The sequence below is a fragment of the Peromyscus maniculatus genome, chromosome 9 (assembly GCF_049852395.1).
Source record: "Peromyscus maniculatus bairdii isolate BWxNUB_F1_BW_parent chromosome 9, HU_Pman_BW_mat_3.1, whole genome shotgun sequence".
Taxonomy (NCBI): Eukaryota; Metazoa; Chordata; class Mammalia; order Rodentia; family Cricetidae; genus Peromyscus; species Peromyscus maniculatus.
In genome coordinates this window covers 13,681,375-13,699,852 of record NC_134860.1, presented here as the reverse complement: position 1 = coordinate 13,699,852, position 18,478 = coordinate 13,681,375, and the positions used below count along the sequence as shown (strand labels likewise).

At 40.2% G+C, this 18,478-nt stretch overlaps 1 protein-coding gene across 2 annotated transcripts; it reads left to right on the top strand.

The window, feature by feature from the left end:
- The first annotated feature begins 4,145 nt into the window (after window positions 1-4,145).
- Ghitm (growth hormone inducible transmembrane protein) lies at window positions 4,146-17,588 on the top strand. Of its 2 annotated transcripts, none has more exons than XM_006976679.3 (9): window positions 4,146-4,320; window positions 5,671-5,838; window positions 6,776-6,875; window positions 7,942-8,053; window positions 8,801-8,942; window positions 11,946-12,054; window positions 13,875-14,063; window positions 14,458-14,629; window positions 16,318-16,599. In XM_006976679.3, the coding sequence occupies exons 2-9, from the start codon at window positions 5,710-5,712 to the stop codon at window positions 16,400-16,402; spliced, it is 1,038 nt and encodes a 345-aa protein (XP_006976741.1). In that variant the 5' UTR covers window positions 4,146-4,320; window positions 5,671-5,709; the 3' UTR covers window positions 16,403-16,599. The 2 variants fall into 2 exon arrangements, with proteins under 2 accessions (XP_006976741.1, XP_006976742.1); XM_006976680.4 differs by having other exon boundaries at window positions 4,282-4,836; window positions 16,318-17,588.
- The last annotated feature ends 890 nt before the right edge of the window (window positions 17,589-18,478 follow it).

Genomic DNA, 18,478 nt, shown 5'->3' with positions numbered 1-18,478 from the left:
AATGATAAGATAAAGGGGTAGATTATTGAACCTACTTTTAAAGAACAACTTGTTTAAAAATGTTTTACATGCTATGGATTTTAGTTTATTGATACAAATTTAAAGTTAATTTTGTTATACTGTATATATATATATATATATATATATATATATATATTTCTATTCTCATTGGAGGTATTATGATTATTTAACTCATTTAAATTTTAATGGATAATTAAGAAATACAGATTAATGCTGTGGGACGGTCTGTATGTCTGTATTGCTATGATTGGTCAATAAATAAAACACTGATTGGCCAGTGGCCAGGCAGGAAGTAGGTGGGGCAAGGAGAGAGGAGAATTCTGGGAAGCGGAAGGCTGAGGCAGAGAGAGACACTGCAGCCACCGCCATGACCAGCAGCATGTGAAGACGCCGGTAAGCCACCAGTCACGTGGCAAGGTATAGATTTATGGAAATGGATTAATTTAAGCTATAATAACAGTTAGCAAGAAGCCTGCCACGGCCATACAGTTTGTAAGCAATATAAGTCTCTGTGTTTACTTGGTTGGGTCTGAGTGGCTGTGGGACTGGAGGGTGACAAAGATTTGTCCGGACTGTGGGCAAGGTACGAAAATTCTAGCTACAGATTAATAACTAGTCTTCTATGATAGTCAAACTTATAGTCATGTTAAGTTTTCTAGATATACATAGATATAATTCAGTTAGGTAGGTAATCTTCAAACACTTCAAAGACCTACAGAATATGGCATTTAAAATGTTTTAAAAATTTAGACTTTCTGGACAGTGAGACATGTCTGCTCCTGGCAGCACCAATTTACCTCGGAGAAGAGGATGGACATCGAAGACACTCCATATGGAGTTTATCTTCTTTTTGGCGAAAATAGTGATTTGGGCAAGAAACTGTTCTTGCCTGGACTGCTTGATCAACTGGACATGCAGGGCCCATAGGAAGGTGACCACTGAACTTTGATTGGCAAAATGATCCTTCAGGTTCCTGCTATGCAGAGAAAACTGTCAGACATTCTACAGGACACAGAGAAAAGTGACTGAGAGACTCTAAGCCTGTGGGCTAAAGACAGATGCCCCAACTTTACAGAGAAACTTTAGATGATTGTCTAGGCTGTCAGCTGTCTCTGTCTACTCTCGCAAGACTCCCAAAAGTTGCTTGCATCCTTTCTCCCATTTCTCAGGTATTAGTATATCCTTCTGGGGTCTTTGATGTAGTTAAAGACTAGATAGTTATAATTTCCTTAGTTTTGATAAGAGATAAGTTAGATATAAAACCTTAGACTCACAAATATAAGATAGATAGGATATCTTCTTTAATTTTGCCAAATACAAATAGACTAGATATTATAAACAGACTAAATATTGTAACTGTAATTCTTGCTTGATAATTGTTTTGTTATATATAATTTTACTGTGTTAAAGTCAAAACCTTCCTTTTTTTTTAAAACAAAAGGAGGGGAGTGCTGTGGATCATTGATTGATAAATAAAACGCTGATTGGCCAGTAACCAGGCAGGAAATATAGGCAGAACTAGCAGAGAGGAGAATTGGGGAAACAGGAAGGTGGGGTGGAGGAGATGTGGCCAGTCGCCACGATGAGGAGCAGCATGTAAAGTACCGGCAAGCCACGAGCCACGTGGCAAGGTATAGATTAATAGAAATGGGTTAATTTAAGATGGAAGAACTAGATAACAAGCAGCCTGCCATGGCCATATAGTTTGTAAGCAATATAAGTATGTTTACTTGGTTGGGTCTGAGTGGCTGTGGGACTGGCGGGTGAAAGACATTTGTCCTGACCAGGCCAGGCAGGACTGGAGAAAACTCCAGCTACAATCAATAGTTGTATATTGAGAAATAACTCTGGGGCTGGAAAGATGGCTCAGGCCTTAAAGGATAGGCTCACAACCAAAAATATGAAAGAAATGGCTCTTTTGTAATACATTACTATGCACTGAAGCATTCCGGTAGCCTTCACAAAAACCCTGGGTAAGTGTGAGAGGATGCCAGGGTTGCAGCCATCTTAGGGAAAGGTCAGACAATGAGCAGCAGCAGGCCCTTGAACAAATTGTTCTAAAAAAAAAAAACTCACCAGAGATGTGCTGCCCCATCGCCCCTAGGCCCAGACAATTAGGAACTACACATAAACAAGTTCCAGACATCTCCTGCCATAACCTAAAGGATACGATATGACATAACTGGCATGTAACGAACAAAGCACCAGATATGTCCCGTGGGGTGTTTTCTGCTGTTACAGACTGTATACCATTGCTGCCAGAGGGAATGAGTTTCCTGCAGATAAACATGGGATGTTTAACTATCAGAGGAAATGGGTCTGCTGCTGATATAGATGCGATGGTAAAAACTGCCAGAGGATATGGCAATTTCCTTGGAGCTGCAACTCTCCAGTCAGTTCAAACCAAGCGTCTCCAACCTGAAGTAAGCACCAATCCTGAGCTTGTGACTATATAGAGTTGGAATTCCCCTAGATTCCTGACCCTAACCACTATAAAAACCCTATCCTGTTACTGCTTGGGGTCCCTCTCACTCCACTACTGGCTGCTACAGATGGATGAGGGGCCCGGTTTTACACTCTTTGCTTTTGCATTCGAATAGGTCTCTTGGTGATCTCTGGGGACATGGGACTTTGAGTGCAACAAGAGGCAGAGTAGCTTGGAAGTATTCTATTACACAGGATAGCCTGAAGCTTGGGGGAAAAGACAAAACAAACAAACAAACAAACAAAAAACACTCTTAAAAGGTCACAAGGCAACAATAAAAAAGGAAAACTAGGAGGTAAAACCCTCTAGATTTCACTAATAGCAGAATCAAGGAATCAGGTTGGCTCTAATCAAAAATTGCCACATTTGTTGAGAATGTTTTTATGGCAATCAGAAAGGCATGATTTTCAATTGTGGCACTATATTCTCTTCCAATTTCTTTTTTTTTTTTTTTTTTTGAAACTGAGTCTCACTGTGTAGCTCTGGCTGGTCTGGAACTCACTATGTAGACCATTGCCATTATTTTCTTGCTAAACCCCCAGAACAAGAAACTCAGCCAATGAACACTTAGTTTTTAGTATATATCAAAAAGGAAAGAAAGAAAGAAAGAAAGAAAGAAAGAAAGAAAGAAAGAAAGAAAGAAAGAAAGAAAGAAAGAAAAAGTTAGTCATAAAAACTTCAACTTTAGCCAGGCGGTGGTGGTGCACACCTTTAATCCCAGCATCTGGGAAAGAGAGGCAGGTAGATCTCTTTGAGTTTGAGGCCAGCCTGGTTTACAGAGCAAGATCCAGGACAGGCACCAAAACTACACGGAGGAACCCTATCTCAAAAAAACAAACAAACAAACAAACAAAAAAAAACTTTAAACTTTACTAAAACTCTCAAGTAAATTTTACGTATAAATACATTTACACCTAGCACATGTATTTTAATAACAAATGCAAAACACTGAAAATGCTTAGATGGATCCTTTCATCCCATAAATACAAAAGACTTTTGGTCCTGGGCCTTATAATTAATTCGAGGTAAATTTACACATGCAAAACTCACAAATCCCTTAAAATTCACATGATGAATTAAAAGGAGAGGATATCAAGTACATATCACATAGCTCAAGACATCCTGTCTAGCCACAGCTCCACGGGACCCAGCAGTGATAAAAGTCAAGCAATTAGCGAAAGTTTGACTAAGTTATACCTCTTAGAATTGGTAAATATCGTGCCAGCCGCCACGATCATACGATTGACCCAAACTAATTGTTCTCGGTGTAAAACGTGTTTTATGATGACTCTCAAACAGAATTAAAATCCAACTTATACGTGAAGATTCACTGTTAAACCTAAATCCAACAACGAAAGTAATTCCAGGCTGGTCTTGAGCTCACAGAGATCCGTCTGCCTTTGCCTCCCGAGTGCTGGAATTAAAGGCGTGCACCATCGCGCTCTTCTCTCTTTATTAGCAGGTGTCCGCTGACAGTGAAAGGCTACTCAAAAAACGAAACCCTCCGTTGCCCAGCGCTAAAATGGCCGCGTCGGCTTCGCAGCCCACACCCAAAATGAACGCTGACTGTGACGTTTCCGACCTCAAATCACCATTGGTCCCCTCCCTAAGCCAAGACCCCGCCTCCCCCGCTGCGCCCGCCCTTCCGTCCGAGGCCTGGCCTTGATTGGCTGTTGGGACTATTTACCTCTCGTCCGGATGCTGCGTCACGCGGTGGGTCGCGCAGCTGCGGAGGAGCGGGCAGAGGGAGGTCGCGCGCTCTCGGTTTGGCCGGCCTGGAGGGGAGCCCCGTGGTAGAGGTGACCGGAGCTGAGGTACAGTCCGCCGGACGGGCTGCGTCCCTGCGGGGTCCAGGCCGGCCGCTGCGGCCGGGCCGGGAGGGCGTGGCTGGCCCTCGCCGTCCTCTCCCTGGGCTGGGCGCCGCTGAGTCAGCCCCCCGGGTGCCGTGGGGTGGGTGGTGCGCGGACGCGGAGGAAGCCTCAAGAAGGGCCGGCAGTAGCTCGTACAAAACTAGCCCAAGGCCCCGTGTCTGAGGTCCAGAGCCCTCCCTTAAATAAGTGTGGCAGTAACTGCCTTGGGCCCTGACACTCAGACTTGGGCCGCTGTCCGGGTCAGTAGGCTAAAGGCTGAGGAAGCGACAGGTTGAGATGATGTAATGGCATGAAAGTACCAGAAGGGCCCTCGGTTTTTTCCCCAGCAAGGTCAGATGCGTAGAGTTCTGTGCACTTCGTGGTTCCTGCGGAAGGTCTCTCGGGTATTTTAAAGTAACGTTCTTCACGTTGAAGATCCTGGTTAAGATTTCTTTCTCATTACCTTCCCAGAGTTTTAAGGTAAATCTTGAGCGATTTCAAAGTCCCAAGGCTCTGCTTTGGTCCAGTTTTCTTGTATTTACACATGGAGGAAAAAAGACGCCAAAGGATAGTGACTTGCCTAAGATTCATCATATCTCATTGGCCAGAAATGTGCATTTAGCATTACAAAAGACCTCCGCGTAGCCATTTATCTGATATAGTCTTCCTTGAGCTAAGACAAATTCAATGTTAGTGTGTTGGGGGAGAACTGTTTGTTTACCCCGTTGAGGACATCAGCAGTCTTAACAGTAGGGAAACGTAGCTGGGCAATTATGTTTATTTTGATCAGGTGTTATGTAGTAAAGGAATAAAATAACATAATTGAAGGTGTCTGTCGTATCTTAATATTTGAAATATTTACTAGACATTTCTCATGCCTGGCTTCTGTAGATGTCTTTTAGTCTTGTACAGTTTGACCTCAAATGGTTATTCATCTTTTCCTTGGATAATGTTTTTCCTGTGCTGAAAAATTTCACAGATTCTTTTAACTTGACTCATTGAGTGATGGTATAAATATCAGTCAACACTACGATTGTAAAATCTGTCAGAATTTGTAATTGTGTTAACATAGTAACATTCATTCTATATTACATATATCTAGGTAAACTGGGATTCATATTATTGGGTGGCCCATTCAAAATTGGATTTCATGAGTTAGAAGGGACAAGGGGAGGATTCAACATTAAGAATTAATGAGGCTACTGTTGTGGGGGTTTGTTTTGTTTTCTGCAGAACCTTGATTTGTTCTATTCTTTAGTTGTTCTGTTCCCTTCTCAATTAACTTAATTATTTCCCCTCTACCTTTTTAACTAGCTTTTCAGATCTGCTTAGTGAACCGGTGTATCACCCACCATGCTGGTTTCAAGGCTCGTGTGTCTCCGGACACTACCTTCCAGGGTTTTCCAGCCCACTTTCACCAAGGCCTCCCCACTCGTGAAGAATTCCATCACGAAGAATCAATGGCTCTTAACACCCAGCAGGGTAAAGAATGGTTTTTCAACATGTGTTTCCACCCCCATCCAGGTCTTTTGTTTTAGGATTTCTTTTTTTCCCTTTTTTTGGTTGGTTAATTGGTGAGTTGCCTGTGAGATTCTCTGGTTGTGCTTAGCTTACTCTCTTTAGTGACTTACTGTAACAGTGACAAAGCAACAGTAAAGTTTCCTGTGAGCGTTCTCCCTATCAATTTACATTATTCCAGTCTCTCGTTATCACAAATAAGAGATCGTATACCTTATGTCTCTTGGAGTTTCTCACTCAAAAAGCTGAGAGTAAACATTGGGAAATTGAGTTACATGATACAACAAAAGGATTGTAAGTGGGAACTATAGTCAAATGCTTAAGGACCCAGAGATATTACTGGTTGGTCCAGCTGATCAATTAGTTACTAAAGATGGTGTTACAGTTTTTGCTTAGATGAGGATAAAAATCTGTCAGGTTATCGAGAAAGGCCTATTTTCTTTGGCAACAGGCTTTTTCCTTGGAGACAAGATCTCAATCTATAAAACTAGCTGACCTCCAGATAGTGATTTCTCCTGCTAGGTGCTGAGATTGCAAGCCAACTAATAGGTCTGTTTTCTAACATTTGAATGAGTATACTATGTATGTTTTTAAGTGTGAAGTAACTAATACAGAGAGGAGAATGTACAGTAGTTAGAAGGAGATAATTTTCTCTTAAAATAACATTGCTACTACTGGGAAAGAACTAGCTAAATGATTGAATGCTTTCCTACAGTTCATGAGGTGTTAGGTTTAACCCTCACTGCCTGGGGAAAAGTGTATAATCATTTCAGAGATGGAGCACAGGTCAACCTACATCTAATCTTAGTTAACTGTTATACTGATACTGTGTTAGTGTAAAAGACCCTCTGTTGTTGACATACTGTTGGTCTGAATGGTACGTGTCTTTTTGATATGTCAGGAATATGCTGCCAAGACAAGAGTAAGGATCCACCGTGGGAAAACTGACCAAGGACTGAAAGAGGCAGCTTTGGAACCATCAGTGGAAAAAATTTTTAAAAGTAGGTGGAAGTTCAGTACTTAACGTGAAGCTGCTAGGTGTGTTTAAGAAGTCCATGAACAACTTCCTGAAAATACATTCAAACATGTGTATGTGTATTTTCTGCAAGAAAGGTCACACACTACTAAGGAAATCTGATAATCCCAAAAAAGAGTGGTGCTTTGCATTGGGTTTGATATTTGCTGGTTATATTAAGATTTACAGTTTTTAGGGGGCAGCTATTATATTATCTAAAGGAAGTTTGTTTCAGGTTATTTAGAATCTTCATTCAAGCATGTGTTTGTGAATGTCTCAAGTTAGAAATAAATCACTAAAACAGATCTTAGTAAAAGCTAACTCATTCAAGAAGAGTCCATGAGCTTTCCTAAGTCCTTTTAAGAGAGCACTATCTTTTTAAGTTTATATTTATTCATGTGTATGTGTGAGTATCTACAAGGTGTGTGCCAGTGTTCACAGAGGCCAGAAGAAGACATCTAATCTCCTGGGACTAGAGCTATAGGTGATTATATGCCACCTAAAGTGGGTACTGGGAACTGAACTCAGGTCCTCTGAAAAAGAGCAGCATGAGCACCTTCCGCAGAGTTGATAAATTTTCAATATTCTAAAGCAAGAGTGTCTGTCCCTTTGTTGGGCACATATTTTTCTGTGTTGATTCTCTAGACTCACTTAAAGTTTCACCTGGGTTAATACATAAGGCACATTGTGGAATGACTGATACCTTTTTTTTTTTAAAAGGTTTATTCATCTGGGATATGTTCTTGCTATGTAGACTCTGCTGGTCTTAGACTCATGATTTTTTGCCTCAGTCTCCCAAGTGCTTTAACAGTTACGTGTACCTCTGTACCAAAATGCTCCTCTATTCTTTGCAGTGATTATTGTACATTTGCTCCAAGAGTGTCCTTTCCTTCTGGTCTCCTAGTGTTGAGAATTCTCTATCTCCCCCATGATACTACTGTGAAGAAGCAGTTAGGATTTGATCCCCTCCTGAATATTTTGAATAGTTAACCCCAGCACTTTCATTTAGTTGAAATGTGCTAACCCTAGCCTGTTTGGTGCTATGCTTGCAGTTGACCAGATGGGAAGGTGGTTTGTTGCGGGAGGAGCAGCTGTTGGTCTTGGAGCGCTGTGCTACTATGGCTTGGGAATGTCTAATGAGATTGGAGCTATCGAAAAGGCTGTGTAAGTAAATTGTTCCCAAACAACCATAATCCTTCAAATAAAGGGTCTCTTTTTCTCCCCATCCTTGAGACTCTAGTCACTTTTGAAATGCCTTGTCTGGCTTTCATTTTTGAATGTGCATAATTATATAAAGTCTTTTTTGTTCATTTGTCATAGATTTATTCAAGCCTATGTAAGCATCTTTTACCAAGGTTATGCTTTCAGACAGGGAGAAAATGTATTGCTTTTTATGTGTATCAAATGTATTTTTTTTCCCCAAGACAGGGTTTTCTCTGTGTAGTTTTGCGCCTTTCCTGGAACTCACTCTGTAGACCAGGCTGGCCTCGAACTCACAGATCTGCCTGGCTCTGCCTCCCAAGTGCTGGGAGTAAAGGTGTGTGCCACCACTGCCCGTTCAAATGTATGTTTATGTCATTTAATCATAAATAGCTCTAAGATGTGAATAATTATTTACATCATAGTTGGGTGTGGTGGTGCATGCCTTTAATTCCAACACTAGGAGACAGAGTCCAGGACAGCGTGGTCTGTGGTCTACAGAGCCAGTTCCAGGATAGCCAGGGCTATATAGAGAAACCCTTTCTTGAAAAACCAAAAACAATAATTATTATTATTATTATTATTATTTCCATCATAATTAGATTGAGAACATTGAAGTGATTTATTCCAGAGTCTTTTGTGTCTAACAAATGATTTACTCAGAATTGACACCCATAGTTCTGTAAGCTAACCTTGTCATGTTTCTTACAGAATTTGGCCTCAGTATGTGAAGGATAGAATTCATTCTACTTACATGTACTTATCAGGGAGTATTGGTTTAACAGCTTTGTCTGCCTTGGCAGTAGCCAGAACACCTGCTCTTATGAACTTCATGATGAGAGGCTCTTGGGTGGTAAGTTAACTATTTGCTATTTTTCTGGGGAAGGTGGTGCTGGGTGATTGGTTGTTTTTGTTGCTTTTTGGTATAAGAACAAAAGATTTCGTGAAGTAGGACCATTAATAATTTAGTGCTAAAGAACTTGCCTAGAATCTGTTGAACTATAGGTTCAGTTCTTGATATAGGGAAGAAAAAGAGATTTTGCTAAAATCAATATTGTGGGAAAGGGAGAGGACATTAAATGGAAGAATACTGTATTACTCTTTATCAAATATGTTTTTTAATCAGATCAAAGGAGTTGAAAACTGAACTTAGGAGCAGATAGCAAACAATTTCTGTTTTGTACCCACTTGGTAAAAAATAAAGTAAATGTGCCTAGTGATGTTGGCACTTGCCTTTAATCCCATCACTTGGGAGGCAGAGGTGGGTAGATCCCTGAGTTCCAGACCAGCCTGGTCTACAGAGTGAGTTCTAGGATAATCAGGGCTACAGAGAAACCTTGTCTTGAAGAAAAAAACAAAGTAAATACAAATCCTCCTTGAGATCAATGTGAACTTCCTGTCTCCAAAGGCCAAGCTGTCTGCACTGTCAGAGGAAACAAGTTAACATGGTGCTGCTGCTACTCCTATGCTTCCTGCCTTACAGGTGCTTTGACCAGTGGATAGTTCTTCTTTTGTGAGACAGGGTTTCTCTATGTAGCCTTGACTGTCCTGGAACTCGATCTGGAGACCAGGATGACCTCAAACTCACGGAGATCCACCTGTCTCTGCCTCCCAAGTGCTGGAATCAAAGGTGTATACCACCACCGCCCAACAAAGTGGATGGCTATTTCTTAAGCACTTGCTGTTTTGCTAGCTAGCACTGTGTGCTTTCAGGTATGGATTCTGCTCTGGTGGAGAGTAGAGGAGATCTAGAGTGCACCATATTGGATGTGCAATAAGACATAGAAAGTTGAAAGTGAGGTAAAAAGTCAGCTGAAAGACTGCCTCAGACCATCTGGGCAGTCCTGTAGAAGAGACTTAGTTCTTTTTTATCTTATGTTCATTGGTATTTTGCCTGCATGTTTATGTGTTGGGTTCCATGGAACTGGAATTACAGTTGTGTGGATGTTGGGAATTGAACTTGTGTCCTCTGAAAGAGCAGTCAGTGCTCTTAACTGCTGAGCCATCTCTGCAGCCCCTGGAATTTAGTTCTTCAGGGTTGTTGCTAGCAAACGTGTTTTGTTTCAGAAGAAGACAAGGCCAGTCCAGCAGGACAAAGGAGAAGAGCTAGGAGCTAGGAAGACCTAATGGGTAAAGTGATTTACAGTCCCATTCAAGTGAAATTTCAAGTGAGAGGAGAAGCTTATATAGGATATCTTTGATTTCCAAGCTGAGGCGAAGAACCTAACAGAGACCACTGTACAGACTGGGGTGGCAGAAAATGTGATTCTGTTTGGGTGTTAAGAACTAATGTGGGAGACACAAAGCAGGTGCACCAGCTGTGCCTGGAAGTCTCAAAATGAGGGATTAGAACACAAACTACACTGAGTGTGAGACTGGTTAAGGAAAGAGATGGAAATTAAATAAAACCGTTTCCCATAGTTGGGAACCCAGAACTGTTAAGTTTGGAATCCATGACATTTCCTATGTTCTATATTCCAAGAGGAGAACTTATGGTAATATAGACATTACATAGTCTTAAAAGCCATGTTCACCAAGAGGAAAACCATTATAATAATATAGTCATTTGAACTTAGTCTAAGGACCATACTTATCAGGTGAGTATCCTGACTCTTCTAGCCTAGAGGTTCATGGCAAAGAATAGGTGAAGGTGAATTCTCACTAGAGAAGTCCATTTGAATCAAAGCAAATAGTTTAAAATGATGCTTAGCCTAATAAACACAGCAGTATTCTGAAAGATTAAAATGTATGTAAAAATATAATACCAAAGATGACAAGGAAGCTTTGTGGTGAGACCATAACCTCTGCAGCAAAATGTCACTCTTCTGCTTCTAAGAATAGTTAAGAGAAATGGTGAGAAAGCTAGGTAAATATTATAGAAAGGAGGGGGGAGCCTTGTGGAGGTGATACAGTTAGATAAGCAGGAAAGCACAGTTTATCTCAAGTGCCTTTGGAACAGGAGAAGAGTCATCTGCTACTATTGGGCAAAGTGCCGACTAGGAAAGCTTCTGAGATAAGTTTAGTAAGTCAGTCAGGTAGTAAAGTAGTGGTGGGTGGGTGACTTGCATCTAGAGGTGGTAAGAGCACAACTTTATAGAATTGGTTCTCTCCTTTGTATTCTGAGGTTTGAACTCAGATCCTCAGGCTTACGTTTGGGGCTCAGCAAGTAACTTGCCATCTCACTGGCCTGCCAGGATGTTTTCTGTTGGTTGGGTTGGGTTGGTTTTTTTTTGTTACTTTTGGGTTGTTTGCTTTTTGAGACGGGTCTTTGTATCAACCCTTGGCTGTCCTATAACTTAGTATGTAAAATAGGCAGGACTTAATTGAGAGATCCACCTAACTGTGCCTCCCAAGTGCTGGAATTAGTGCATCCTTAAAGGCACGGTGGATACAATTAAGGAAACATTTATTCAGTCCTACCAGTTCAATATCACTAAATGTAGAATGTGGAAAGGTAAAAAGCAAAAAAGGATTTTTAAAGGAAAATATACAATTGAGATAAACAACTAGAAATTTTCATGAACAAAGGATGTGTGGAGCAGTTTGTAGTAATTGTTTTTCCCATCAGAAAACAATGAAGTAGAATCCATTGTTTGTCAGCATCGATTTTTCTTGTCCTCCACAAAAGCAGCTGTTTAATTTTCCTAGGTTTACATCAGGTTGAAAGTTACATCTGTGACAGTAGAGGGCACTCTTGCCAATGTGGTCTGACTAAAGCTGAAATGAACCAGAAATCTAAGTATACTAGAGAAAAACAGGATTCAGTTTCTTATTCTTTATAGTGATTAATTGTACTTGAATCTGTGGGCTTCTACTTTAAGGATATGTTTGTTTGTTTTTAATGTGTGTTTTCTAGACAATTGGTGCAACCTTTGCAGCCATGATTGGAGCTGGAATGCTGGTACAATCAATACCGTATGATCAGAGCCCAGGCCCAAAGCATCTGGCTTGGATGCTTCATTCTGGTATGTTCTGTTTCAAATTCTTGTTAAACTGTCTGGAATAGTATTCACTTTCCTGTTTGTTATTTGCTTGGTATGTTTTATTTTGTTTAGTTTTTGAGACAGGGTGACATGTGTGCCACACTGGCCTGCAGCTTGCTGTCTTCCTGCTTCAGTCCCTGGACTCACCTGACTTAAATATTGGCCTTTTTGAGTGGCTCTTCAGTTGTAAATGACTTGGTAAACCTCATTTTTAGAAAACAGAATTTCATACAGTCATTGTTGGTGCATTATTGCCAGGCCTTTGCTTTAAATGTATTGGTATTGAAGGTTGGTATTAAGATAGCTCTGAGGTTATGCTGTGAGATACGCTATGTATAAGAAAAGAGCTGAGAGCCAGCAAGGTGCTCAGCAGATAAAGGCATTTGCTGCACAAGCCTGGTAACCTGCGTTCAACCCTTGTGGTCCCCATGCAAAAATAGAAGAGAACTATACCGAGTTGTCCTCTTGCCCTCACAGTATGGCATGACGTGTGCCCCCACACACACACTATGTATACATGCTTATACAATAGTAATTTAGAACAAGAGCCAGGTCTGGTGGTACAGGCCTGTAATCATGCCTACTCAGGAGGCTGAGTCAGGGAGATTACAAGTTTAAAGACAGCAGGGAGATTACAAGTTTAAAGACAGCCTAAGTAGCATAGTGAGACACTATCCTAAAAGACAGATGCGAGGTTCGTAGCTCAGTGGTATTAGGCTTGCTGCACAAGCTCTGTCTTGATCCCCAGCACCATGAAAACTAGGGGAAGCAACTACATTATTTCTCTATTGAAATAATTTCATAACCTGGAATCTTCCAGTTGGAGGGGTTCCATTGATATTTGGTGATTGGCAATAGCATATTCCTATAATAGGTTGTTGGTGGTGGTTTGTTTTTGTTTTTTTTCCCCAAGACAAGGTCTCACTGTGTAGCTTTGGCTGTCCTGTGTGGACCAGACTGGACTTGCACTCACAGAGATCTGCCTGCCTCTTCCTTCCTAGTACTGGAATTAAAGCCAAGTGCCACTATGCCCACCTCCCCTGTAATTCTTAAGGAAGGTTTTTTTGTAAATTCTGACAACTGAGGTTTCTTTCTATGCTCCTTATTAGGTGAGGCAAATCCAGTGCCTGCCTGGGAAGCCTCTACATTTCTGAGTTCCATCACATACTTCCTTTCAGTAGTCGTGAAATCTAGTGGTGGTCTCCAATCAAAATAGTGACCTACACAGACTTTACAAAGACCAGCTCCCACATTTATTTACCCCAGGGACTCTTGAGAAATGAGGGATAAGAGACTTAGGTAGAAATAATGAGGGGAGAGAAACAGAAATGCAGGATAGACTCGGGTGGGCCTGGATCCTTATCCACCGGCCCAGAGCTTTATTCAAAAGGGCTTTTTATAATAATGCCAATGGGAGGAGCAAAGGACCTCCCCCTTGCTAGATACAGCCAAGCGTAGACCCTTCCAAACACCTGGTACTCAGGCCCGTTGTCCAGTCAGCTTCATGCAGTTCTGCTGGGTAAAGCCACTAAGAAACATAGAGAGGCTCTAACAGTTACAAACAATGCATACTACTGTTTGTATTTGAATTGTGACCCAGTGTATAAAGAATGTAGTAAAGAATTTGTATAGCCATTGATTGTATAATTTGGATGGTAGGGTAGAACTACCCAAACATGAAATTTACTGTACAAACATTATTTAACACAAAGTCCAGTGTTAAGATAATCTTCACAGTGATATTATCTCTTTGATGGTAGATCTCTTGGTAGATCTCTAACAAGACCTTGCTCTCTCCCCAGGTGTGATGGGTGCAGTGGTGGCTCCTCTGACGTTCTTAGGGGGACCTCTTCTCCTGAGGGCTGCATGGTACACCGCTGGTATCGTGGGAGGCCTCTCTGCTGTGGCCATGTGTGCACCCAGTGAGAAGTTTCTGAACATGGGAGCACCCCTGGGAGTGGGCCTGGGCCTTGTCTTTGTGTCTTCACTGGGTAAGCTGCTATGCTTTGAAGGGTTTGGGTTCCTGAAGCATTAAGATTTATTTTAAAAAAATTGTTTAAAAGATAGACTAATTTGATTATGTTTGATTATTTGACATCATAAAATCTTAGCTCATGGTTAAGTATTCATTTTATTAAATACCTCTGAAATGATCAAGCTGACTTAGAAATTACTCTACTGTTGGCACGTAACCCATTAGAGGAAAGGCGATCTGTGAGATTGTATAAGCACCTACTCAAATGTCAGATATACCAAGGTAGCTTTAAATAATGGAAACTATAAGTGCAGTGGCAAGAAATCCCTTTATATATATATATATATATATATATATATATATATATATATATATATATATACATTCTATATTTTTTCCCCTTGTTTCAGGGTCTATGTTTCTTCCCCCTACCACAGTGGCTGGTGCCACTCTGTACTCAGTGGCAATATATGGTGGATTAGTTCTTTTCAGTATGTTCCTTCTGTATGATACTCAGAAAGTAATCAAACGTGCAGAAATAACACCAACGTATGGAGTTCAAAAGTATGATCCCATCAATTCGTAAGTAAACTTTACTGTTACTGCCGTATTACATGGGTATGGCTTTTTGGTTCTGGTTGCATTAGTTTCACAAGGTACCATCATAGCGAAGTAGCATAAGATAGGTGGCCTAAAATTTATTCTCTTCAGGCCAGGCATGGAAGGAAAAGGCAAGCAGATGTCTGAGTTTGAGGCCAGCCTGATCTACAGAGTTACAGGATACCCTGTCTTGAAAACCCACCAAAAAAAAAAAAAAAAAAAATTCTCTTTTTCAAGGCCAGAGGACTAAAGGTGTGAGCATGGTGGCGAGCTTTGAAGGCCTTGAGTGAGACTGTATCCTCTGTCTCAGCTGTATATGATCAAGTGATCCTTGACTAGTAGATACCCACCTTCATCTTCACCTGCCATTGTCCCTGTGCAGTAGGTCTTTGTTCTCTTACTTTTTAAAAAGATTTATTTTTATTTTATGTGCATTTGTGATTTGCCTGCATATTTCTATGAGGGTGCCAGATCCCTTGGAACTGGAATTACAGGCAGTTGAAAGCTGCCATGTAGGTGCTGGGAATTGAGCCCAGGTCCTCTGGAAGAGAAGCCAGTGCTCTTAACTGCTGAGTCATCTCTCTAGCCCCATTTCTCTTATTTTAAGAAGGCCACCAGACATATCCTATTCCAATATGGCCTCATTCTAACTCACATTGTAATTGTGTCTGCTTTGTTTTTGGGTTTTTTTTGTTTGTTTGTTTGTTTTTGTTGTTGTTTTTTGAGACAGGGTTTCTCTGTGTAAGCCTTGGCTGTTCTGGGACATGTTCTATAGACCATGCTGGCCTTGAACTCACAGAGATCTGCCTGCCTCAGCCTCCCAAGTGCTGGGGATTAAAGGTGTGCTACCACCACCCACATAATTACATCTTTGAAGACTATATTTCCAAATAAGGGCACACAGGACCAGTACTGGGACTTCCAACAGGTTAAATTTTGCTCCTTCTGTTGGAGTATAGTTTGGGCTCTCTACTTAGAAAACTGATTGCATTGCAGCTGAGTATAGCATTCAGGTATCAGTTACAAGTAGTGTCTGTTGGAAGGCAGATAATTAACTGAAATGTTTAAGGAGAGGAAACCAGTTCTGAAAATATTTTTCCTTGTGTTTGTGCTAGAGACATTCAAGTTTAGTTGACATTAAATAATATAAAATAAAATAATGTTTTCACTTTTCTTAGATTCTGCCTAGAGTTCCAGAGTGTCTCTCACATTTTTAGTAATGCTTTCCTTTACTAAAAATAAAATAATGTAATAGCTTTTTAAAATGTTGCTATAACACTTGGAGTTTTATAGCAGCTTTTTTAAAGATGATGAAATGGATATATTCTATTTGAAAATGCTCGACTGTCTTGCAAGTTTTTAAAGGTGTGTTTCTTTGATTTGTTTTGGTATGCCGTTGTCTAACACTCAGGTTTGATCCTCATAGCAGGATGTCAGAGAATACATAGTCCTTTTAAAAATTGTGTTCTGCGTTTAAAAGATGATTCTTCCAGAAGGAAAACTGAGCATTATCTAGTTTAGGACTCTAGCTGACTTTTAAACGTTGTATTTTTAGTTTCTATCTAATAACACTAGGAATAATGAGTATTATTTTTTCCTTTTTTTGTACTATGAAATAGATTGTCATCTTTATTATTAGAGTCACATCTTTCTATAATTTTCTTTTCTAGGATGTTGACAATCTACATGGATACATTAAATATATTTATGCGAGTTGCAACTATGCTAGCAACTGGAGGCAACAGAAAGAAATGAAGTGACCGCTTGTGGTGTCTCTGCTCACTGATGCTTGCTTGTTTATTAGGAGCAGATAGTCATTACAGTTTGCACTAGCAAAACTTCTTTGAGGTTTAGAAGATAACCTGTCACCATGTTGAAAATGTTCAGTAATGTGACCCTTCAGGCTTGCTTTTTCTTTTAGAGAATAAATTCAATAGATGTCTTCCAAATAAGCACATATATTTTCACCTGTCATATTTGAGTAATTTAAAAATGCTTTGATAAGTGTGGGAACTAAGATTTGTGTTACAAGATTGCAAGTATTTTTTTTAATTTATTGGATAGGTAAAATTTAGCAAATTTGTGTGTCTTCATATTTTGGGGAGCTTGCAGAATATTTAAGATCATGAATGACGTAGAGGTTTTAGTATAGAGATCAGAAAGAGGTAAAAAGTCACCTGTAGTCATATTTTGAATGCTTAGGAGAGCACTGATTATGGTGAGCCAATAAGAGACGTCTGAGATGTGAAAACAATTGACCACTCTTCATGGTCTGTGACTGAAGACACAGTTGTTTCTTTCCGGTGTTGACTACTCACTGTCAGGATAGTCCAGAGTGTTCATCCTTCAGAGACTCCCTGGTAGAATTATGTATATGAGTTTTACTGTGAAGTCGTCTTAAACAAATGTCCTTAAAACTATACTCACTATAACATACTCCAAAGCACGAGATTTGTTTTCAAATATATATATATTTGTAGTTGCAGAAATTTGTTGAGTGTTTTCTCAGTGTCTAATTGAAAGCATGCTTGCTTCTCTCATCACAGCTTTGACAGCTGTCAGAAAAGTCTCTGTGGCTTATGCTAAGATTAGGAGCCTTTTTTCTTCTAAAACTGTTGGCTTCCTATGTTCCTTCTCAGGTTAAGCATGAGCAAACAAAGCAAAGTTAGTTGACCTTGGGAAATATTTGACTGAAAAATACAATGGGGAGGTGCTTCTTTAGCCTCCCTTAGCACTTTCTTTCCGTGTACACCAGTGACATTTGTAAGGTTTTAATACAGATCAGTTATGAGGGGGTGAGGGGGCTTCAGTGTAGTCTGTATAAATATATACACAATTGCTATTTTTGAGAAATATTTATTACAGTAATCAAGAAATGACTAGTTTAATCATTTTAAAGTACACAGAATGCTTATTTCTAAAATAAAAAGTTTTAGCCAGATGGTGATTTCTGTATGTTTTTCTCTCTGAAACTTCCACCCCACTGGAGTCTTGGGTAAGAAAGCAGCTTGGGCTTTTGCCCCTCAGTGCATACTGCAGTCTGGTAAGATGGGGAGACTTGTGGCTGGGTGGCCTGTCTCCATTTGAATCTCAACTCAAATTTTCACTGATTTCTTAATTGATGTGGGACAAATTACCTAACCTCCCCAAACCCAATTTCCTCGTCTGTAAGATAGAGATAACATCTACCCTGTGGGGTTAAAGCTAAACTCAGACATGGTTGGGCATTGTCTGAAATTTAGCTGTTGCTGCTGTTTTTGTTTTTTTCCCTTAAGTAAAAAAGACTAAATGCCTAATTTTTGTCTTTTAGTCTTCATAAAGTTTTACTGTCATTTTAAGTTTAAATCTTAACCACCTATTGTTTTCAGTTACAGTTTAGAGCCCAGAGTTTAGTCCTTCATTTTGTATAGTTACTCACAAAATAACAGTATGATTTCAACAGCGGTGTCAGGTAGAAATTGATAAGATCAAGGGTTCTTTTGCATTGTGAGCATGCACATGTCATGGTGTTCTGTGGGCCTGTGATGATCAAGACAGCTTGAAGCGTTCTCTTCCTCTACTGTGTGGGTCATAAGGTATCAGCTGAAGTCATCAGGCTCAGTAACACGTACCTTTTACCCACTAAGCTGTTTTGCCTGCTGTCAACTGTTTTACTTTATGATAGTATTTTATAGCAGCTTCATCGCTGAGACAGTGAAGACTGTAAAATGAGTTCTATAAAATGTGATTAGTTAGGCAGTGGTTCTGAAATGATAATGGAAAAACCTGGTTTCTTGCATCTTGATATAATCTTGGTGGGTGAGTAGGTATTCTCACAGAATAGAATTGACC